This window comes from Nicotiana tomentosiformis, chromosome 12, assembly GCF_000390325.3.
Source record: "Nicotiana tomentosiformis chromosome 12, ASM39032v3, whole genome shotgun sequence".
Lineage (NCBI taxonomy): Eukaryota > Viridiplantae > Streptophyta > Magnoliopsida > Solanales > Solanaceae > Nicotiana > Nicotiana tomentosiformis.
This window is the reverse complement of record NC_090823.1, coordinates 116815025-116823671: the sequence shown is the minus strand read 5'-3', so window position 1 is coordinate 116823671 and position 8647 is coordinate 116815025. Positions and strand designations below refer to the sequence as shown.

The 8647-nt window shown below is 43.4% G+C and overlaps 1 protein-coding gene across 1 annotated transcript; it reads left to right on the top strand.

Moving 5' to 3' along the window:
* The first annotated feature begins 1856 nt into the window (after nucleotides 1–1856).
* LOC104096398 (uncharacterized) lies at nucleotides 1857–2276 on the top strand. The gene has a single exon (XM_009602757.1). It carries the CDS (start codon nucleotides 1857–1859, stop codon nucleotides 2274–2276), a length of 420 nt encoding a protein of 139 aa, XP_009601052.1.
* The last annotated feature ends 6371 nt before the right edge of the window (nucleotides 2277–8647 follow it).

The following is an 8647-nucleotide window of genomic DNA, read 5'->3' as shown; positions in this document are numbered from 1 at the left end:
TATCGCAGCGAGGAATTGAAGTCAACCCAGATCAAATCAAGGCTATTGACGGGATACCTAAGCAAATGACTACTAAGAAGCAAGTCCAAAGATTGACTGGTCGAATTGCCACCCTATCAAGATTTATCTCGCAGTCGTCCGATAGATGTCACAGGTTTTTTGACATACTCAAAAAGGATAACGGCCTCGAATGGACGCCCGAGTGCGTACAAGCACTATGAGAACTGAAGGCGTATTTATCATCGCCATCTTTAATCTTGAAGCCTGAACTTGGGGAACAGCTCCTCGTCTACCTCGCCGTCTCCGAAGTAGCAGTAAGTACGGTCTTGGTTAGAGAAAACAAAGGTATTCAATCTCTTATTTATTACATCAGTAAAACACTTGTCGACGCCGAGACGACATACCCAACCCTCGAGAAATTGGCCCTGGCCATGGTTGTAGCTTCACAAAATCTTAGACCATATTTCTAATTCCACCCTATCTCGGTCGTTACCACTTTTCCTTTAAGAAGCAGTTTACATAAACCCGAGCTATCGGGGAGGCCAGCTAAATGGGCCATCGAGCTAAGTGAGCACGACATCACATACCAGCCTCAAACAGTGATAAAGTCGCAAGTGCTCGCAGACTTTAGCGCAAAAGTAATGCCTGAGGCCAAGAAGGAAGCCGCTTAAGCTTCTATTCAAACAAAAGACCTCTGGGTCTTGTACACCGACAGCACATCCAATGCTTTCAGATCTGGACTGGGACTCGTACTCGAGGTCACCACCTGCGAAGTAATTCGCCAGTCTATAAGATACCAGATATAAATAACAACGAGGTCGAGTATGATACCATAATTGTAGGGTTGAGGTTAGAACTCAAATCTAGGGCGAAGCGGCTGAGACTCCGCTATGATTCTCGGCTCATAGTCAGCCATGTTTCAGGGACTTACCAAATCAAAGAACAAAGGTTGCAAAAATATCAAGTCGAGATTTGTAAGTTGCTGCCCAATTTCAACGAATCTCAGCTTGACTAGATCCCACGAACTTAGAACATCGAAGAAGATGGCCTCGCCAAATTGTCCGCCGCCCCCAAAAGCATCACAGTTAGGGACAAAAGCGTAATCCATCTCCTTAACTCGCACTGGACCAATTCGAGGTAAAATCTGCAAGATTAACTTGGGATTGGCGCAATTGTATTATTTCGTATTTGCAAGATAGCACCCTCCCAAACGACAAAAAAGAAGCTAAAAATCTAAGAATGCAAGCGGCCAGATACAGCCTCCTTCATAACGACTTATACAAAAGAGCGTACAGCGGTCCTTTAGCAAAGTGTTTAGGCCCAAACAAAACCTAAAGCATTTCGAGGAAGTCCACGAAGGCCATTGCGGTGCTCATACCGGTGATCGAGCGTTCGTCAGGTGCCTCATACGGGTCGGGTACTACTGGCCCACTATGAACAAAGATGCCTCAGAGTTCGTGAAGAAATGTGAGCAATGTCAGAAATATGCCCCAATAATCCACCAAGCAGGCGAACACCTTCATTCGGTCACCTCTCCAAGGCCATTTATTAAGTGGGGAATGGACATCATGGGTCCACTCCCACCGGGGCGAGGTAATATACAATTTTTTTTAGTTTTAATTGACTATTTTTCTAAATGGGTGGAAGCTAGAGCATTAATCGTCTTTATATAGAATATTATCATCTGCCGATTCGGCCTACCCAAAGAGATAAGTTGCGACAACAAGCCCCAGTTCACGGGAAGGAAAACCACTTAATTCTTTGAGAAATGGCATATTAAGAGGATACGTTCAACTCCTTATCACCCAGCTGGCAACGGACAAGCAGAATCCTCTAATAAGTCCATACTAAACATCATGAAGAAGAAACTTGAAGAGGCTAAGGGACTATGGCTGGAAATACTTACAGAAGAGTTATGGGCACACAAAACTACCACGAAGACGAGTAGAGGAGAGACACCTTACTTCCTCGTCTACATAACAGAAGCAGTCATACAATTCGAAGTCGGAGAACTCAGCCTAAGGTACTCCCATGAAAGCGACACCAGCAACGACGAGAATAAGAGACAAGATCTCGACGAGATTGAGGAGCGATGGGATACGATGTACATAAGGATGGGTGCACAGAAACAACAAACAGAACGCTACTACAACAAAAAGCAAAGGTTCGATTACTCAAGGTTGGAGACTACATGCTCAAAGACGAAACCCAGGCAAACAGGGATCCACGAGAATGCAGATTGGGAACGAACTAAAACAGATCGTACAAGATCATAGGCTAAGCAGACAAAGGCTCGTTCTAATTGGAAACCATGGAAAGGAAGCTCCTACCAAACAATTGGAATATGAGCTACCTCAAGTACTTCAATTTCTAAGGAACGAGAAGCGCCCCATAAGTCGTACTCTTTTTCCCTCATTTAACTTTTGTCCCAATAGGATTTTCTCAAGGAGGTTATTAACGAGGCGACGAGTGGGACACTTCACGTTGAAGTATATGAGATCAGACCAATTTTTCATTGCCCGACTCTTCAAGATTCTTCAAGTCGAACAATGAAGGGACTAGATATACTGGGACTGGGACTGGAACGCCAGCCAATGCCCAAAACTTAAAACGCTCTCTAATATTGCCCGAGCACAAAATAATGTAATCATAGCAACGACATCAAAGTAATAGAAATTATTGTTTATCGAAACTGCTGTAATGAATGATTAAGTTCGACCAAGCTCAAACAACACATATCGTCCATCAGCCGTAATTTAACGAAAGGTTAAGTTCGACCAAGCTCGAACAACACCCATCAGCCCTCGGTCGTAACTTAATAAGCGGTTAATTCGACAAACCTCGAAGAATACCTATCGGCCCTTGGCTAATGCCCACGACTTAATAAATAGTTAAGTTCGACCAAGCTCGAACAACACCTATCGGCCCTCGGCCACGATTCAATAAACGGTTAAGTTCGACCAAGTTCGAATAATACATATCGGCCCTCAGCCACGAATCAATAAACGGTTAAGTTCGATGAAGCTCGAACAACACCTATCGGCCCTCCGCCGCAACCTAACTTAAAGACGCGTTCGACTAGCTCAAACAACACCTATCGGCCCTCGGCCACATCTCGACTAAGAAACATATTCGTCTTGTGTAAATAAAGGTCCAATATGGCCCAAAGGCCACAACTGCCTAAAGAATGACTTCACAAGTACAGAAGCAAAACATAAGTACGAAAACAAAATACTGAAATAAAAAAGACCATGTAAAACAAAATTCAACTTGGATATTCATATTCAGATGAAGAGTTCTTTACATAAGCATTTTAAGATACCAACAAAAAATACAACAACATGAAACAAAAACTAATGGCCATCACTATCACGGCCTCCAGCATTCTCTCCATCCTCGCCATGAGGGTAAGCGAAATCATACCAGGAGTCATCCTCGAACCGATCTATTCCCTATTCCTCATCCTCCTATCCAGGCTGAGGCATAGCAGGGTCATAATCACAAGCAAGCCAAGCCTCGTGAGCCTTGACTCGATCATCCTCGAGAGTCATTTCTGAAATAATGCCGCCGTATGCAAGTCTCGGAGTACGTCCAGCCAGGTTTAAGCACGGATCCTCTCCTCGTACAACTCCCGAGAAATGTTAGGATACTTAGAAGCAATGAACGAAGTAGGCCGCGCGAGCAGTTAGACATTCTCGAGCTCGAGAATGGCAACTCGATCATGCAGCTCAGATTTTTCCATGTCTAGCTCCCTAATCCCCGATCCGCTCCTTAAGTCGGTCATCCTTAGCCCTTGCCGTCGATAGATCATTTTTTCGCTCGGAATAGAGAGTCCTATTTGCCAGCTCAAGAATGTCGATCTTTCTCCAAGAATCTAATCAGAAAGACTCCTCCTGCTCGAGTATTTGTTGTTTCTCAGCAATCTCTCCCCTTAGAGTATCAATCTCGAGATGACATCTGTTCAACTAGTCGTGCAGTTCAACTAGTTGAGCTTGAAGGTCGCTACACTGGGCCTCCACGCCCGTGCTTAGCTCAAGCTCCTCTTCTGTTCTTTTTAACTCCTCCTAGAGGACGCTAAATCTCCTCACAGCCGCCATTAGCTCCTCGTCCTTCTTCTTCAGCTCGTCTTCACCCCCTTCACGAATTGCTTCCGAAGGTCTCGGTACTTTCCTCGGTACTCTTTGTACTTGTCCTTCAACTTTAAAGTAGATGTCTTTTCGCCTATTCTCCCTTCGGGCGCTCTCAATCTCCAAAATGACTGTCTACAAATCAAAGAAAAGATTAGTCAAAACCCAGAAACAAGCTAAGGCAAAAAGAAAAGAACGAACAACTACTATACTTACCCTGAGAGCAAGGACGACGATATTCTTTGACATGGTACTATCATTTATCTCCTTGAGGGTCACACTCCCAGTGTCGGAAAAGAGAGGACCGAGAGCAGGAACCACCTCATCGGTGTTTCTCAGCAAATCACGATCCATTGGGATCATGATGGTCCTCGAGCCTCCCTCCATCCTCACCTAGATCTGGGTGAGTCCCTCATCGATCATCCTGAGGTCGTCAGGGTCAGTGTCAGAACCTGACTCATCGTCCTCGTCGGTGACGTCTTTTCCCTTGTCCCCCTCAGCCGACGAGATATCCATTGTTAGCTTAGAAGTTGAAGTCTCTTCCTGCCCCGCGGGCACGGAGCCGTCGCTAAATTCTTTCATTCGTGATGCAAAGGCATGCCCTCATTAACTTCTACCGGTTGCGGGGCCTCAAAACTTGGCCCAATATCATCACCAACATGTATTGTCGCCGTCTCACATAACCTGAATCCTTCTTCCGCTGAGTCGATGGCCAAAAGAACTCCATCATCTATGCCTATACTCCTTTTACGAGGTCTAAGGTCCCCATCACTGGGCAAGAGTTTGTCGTCAACAAGCAAAAATAAGGGAGGAAAGAGCGTGGCAGCCGAAATAGGGACAGAGATAGAAGTTGCAACGGTTGTAATAGGGGCGGAGACAGAAGTTGCAACAGTTGGAAGGGGGCGAAGATTGAAGGCGTAGCGGCCCTTTTCCTCCAGAACGTGGGCACGGGGGCCCTATCCCTCATCGTGGTCCCTTTGACAGAACCTAGAAAATAACAAAAGGGTAGAGAACGGTGAAAATGACGAACATACACCACATAAAAATGGCATCGACGGGAAGAAAGCGATTACTTGTCGAGGGGAGAGCCGGTTTGAACTTCTGGAAGAAGCTCGGCCAGTCACATATCACGACCCAAAATCCAACTCAATGAGATTTACTGAGAAAATAAATGGAGAAAATAACTGAACTTTTATACACTTCCCAAGGACTGGTAGTACAAATCATGAGTTTCTAAGATTTAGAGTTTACAAAGTTGGTATGAAATAAATACACCATTTGTTTGAAATATACATGAACAGATTAATAATTCTAAAGCAAACAAGAATGAGAGTCAGCCATGACCTGAACGCAGGTACGTCTTCAATACTAGCTCCCGCCATACACAGCAACATCAGCATCCAAAATCTGCACGCAAGGTGCAGAAGTGTAGTATGAGTACAACAGACCCTATATACTCAATAAGTAACAAACCTAATCTCAGGTTGAAAGAAATGACGAGCTGGGACAAAGGTCAGAGTCCAACGCCAATAGACAACAACAACTCATAACAATATAATAAAAGTGGTACAAGAAATAAATCAAAGGTATGATGCTCATCTAATTCACAGTTACTGAAAATAGTCATGCTTTTCAAGTATAATAGTAAAACCCAAATCCTTCACCAAATCACCAAAATATGAGTAAGTCAGAATAACTGTGATTTTTCCCAAAAACTTTCAATAATAAATAAGATGTTTCATTATCAAATAGCATGAGGAAAGTACATCTCTATGCCTACATGTCAATGTGCATGTGAAGTCATAAATGTCACAAAACTGTGTAACATGAGGAAATGTATCTCTATGCCTGTATGTCAAGTGTATGTGTCAGATGCAATGCATCACAATGATGAACTCATATACTCACACTCTCAGAGTACTCAATATCATAGTCTCACATTCCCACTCATCACGCTCAATCACTCAGCACTATATGATACTTGCTGCATCGTGCAGTCCGATCCCATCATGAATCAATTGTAATTCCGCTCACTGTGGGTGTGCAGACTCCAGAGGGGCGGATCCTGCCCAAGCGCTAATATAAGGCTTGTTGCGACGTGCATCCCAATCCACATATAGCCATAAGGCCTATTGCGGCATGCAACGCGATCCACATATAGCCATAAGGCCTGTTGGGACGTGCAACCCGATCCACATATAGCCATAAGACCTGTTGCGGTGTGCAACCTGATCCACATATATCAATAATACATGCTGCAGAGTGCAGCCTCATCCACATATCTCACTCACAACACGGCTCTCAGGCCTCAACTCATTCATCAATCTCTACAGTCTCTCGGGCTCACAAATCTCATGACAATCTACCCAAACAATGATAACATGTTGTGATAACAAATAATAATAGGGACTGAGATATGATATGCACATTAATGAATATGACTGAGTATGTAACTGCAATTTAAGCAAATATCTCAATAACTGAAATGACCTCAGTGGGCCCCAACAGAATAAGCATATAGCCTAAACATGGTTTCTAGCATGGATCACAGCTCAATTACTCTATCACGTAGAAATTTCATGGATAAAGAAAAGATTAAGTAACTACAAATTACCACAGAATTAACAGAGCCACAATTCACACGCTGCACACCCATACGCTCGTTACCTAGTATGTGCGTCACTTCACACCAAACACATAACACATATATTCAGGGATTCATTCCCTCAGTACCAAGTTTAGAAGTGTTACTTACCTCGAACAAGCCAAATCCAATACCAAGCAAGCTAAATAATACTCTAAAAATATCATCTCGTGCGTACCGACCTCTGAACGACTCGAAACTAGCCAAAAGAAACTCAAGAACATCAAATAATGCCAAAAGAAACAAACCCAATCGATAAAGGTAGAATCTTTAATCAAAAGCCCAAAGTCAACCAAAAAGTCAAACCCGGGTCTGCACCTCAGAACCCGAAAAAATTTACAAAATCCGATAACACATTCAATTACGAGTCTAACCATACTAGTTTCACTCAAATCCGACTCCGAATCGATGTTTAAAACACAAAAATTCACTATATGAAACTTTAGACAAAACCCCCCAATTTCTCTTTTGAATTCATCCACCAAATGCCAAAAAAGAGAATAGATTCATGAAATATAATCAAAACCGAGTAAAGAACACTTACCCTAATCAATATGGTAAAAATTGCTTCAAACATTGTCTCAATACGAGGTCTATAGCTCAAAATATGAATAAAGTGACTAAACCCTCGATTTAAAGCTTCTGCCCAGCCATGCTCGCACCAGCGATCAAATGAACCGCTTTTGCGACCAAAATTCCACTTCTACGGAGAAGCACCGGAACACACCCATAACACACGCACTTGCGCTGCCTCTTGCTTATGCGACCTCATGCACCGCATCTGAGTCTTCGCAGATGTGAAGAAAAATCTGTATTTGCGGACTCCTGCCCCATCACTTTCTCCGCTTCTACGATGCCACTGCCGCTTTTGCAGCTCCGCACCTGCGCCCATAGCTCCGCAGGTGTGGTCACATCAGAACCCCTACCAAACCAGCCTTAGCAAAAATAATCCAAAACTATCTGAACCTCATCTGAAACTCATCCGAGCCACTCGGGACCTCGTCCGAATATACCAACAAGTCCCATAACATAACAAGGACCTACCTGAGGCCTCAAATCATACATAACAATATCGAAACGATGAATTGCACCTCAAATCAAACATAATGAACTTTGAATCTTTTAGCTTCCAAAACTCGTGCCAAAACATATCAAATCAATCCAGAATGAAATCAAATTTTTGCGCACGTCCCAAATGACATAACGAAGCTATTCCAATTCCCGGAACCACAATCTGAACCCGATATCATCAAAGTCAACTTCCGTTCAAACTTATGAACATTCCAAACCTTCAAATTTTCAACTTTCGTCAATTAGTGCGGAAACCTTCTAGAAATATCCAAATGTAAATTCGGGCATATGCTCGAGTCAAAAATTACCATCCGGACCTAACGGAACTATCCAAACTTCGATCCGGGGTCAAATACTTAAAAGTCAAACTTGGTCAACTCTTCCAACTTAAAGCTTCTTAGTTGAGAATCATTCTTCCAAATCAATTTCGAATAACCTGAAAATCAAAACCGACGATTCACACAAGTCATAATACATCATGCGATGCTACTCAAGACTTCAAATAGCTGAACGGAATGCAAATACTCAAAATAATATGTCGGATCGTTACATCACAGATCCCCGCTGCATAGGGGAGGATTCGCCTAACCCAGTCGGCGAGATGTGCCACCAACTAAAGAGGTCGATTAGTAGCTGCAGAAAGAGAAGAGTCATTTGATCATCCTACAACAAAAAGCGTTTTAGGGAAAAGAGAAAACACAACAGCACGAACACATATGTGTGGGGTTCTAGGCCTCATGGAATCCGCGACACCAGACACCACGACCTCAGCCTTGACGAAGAAGTAGTCGAGCTAGAACTGTCG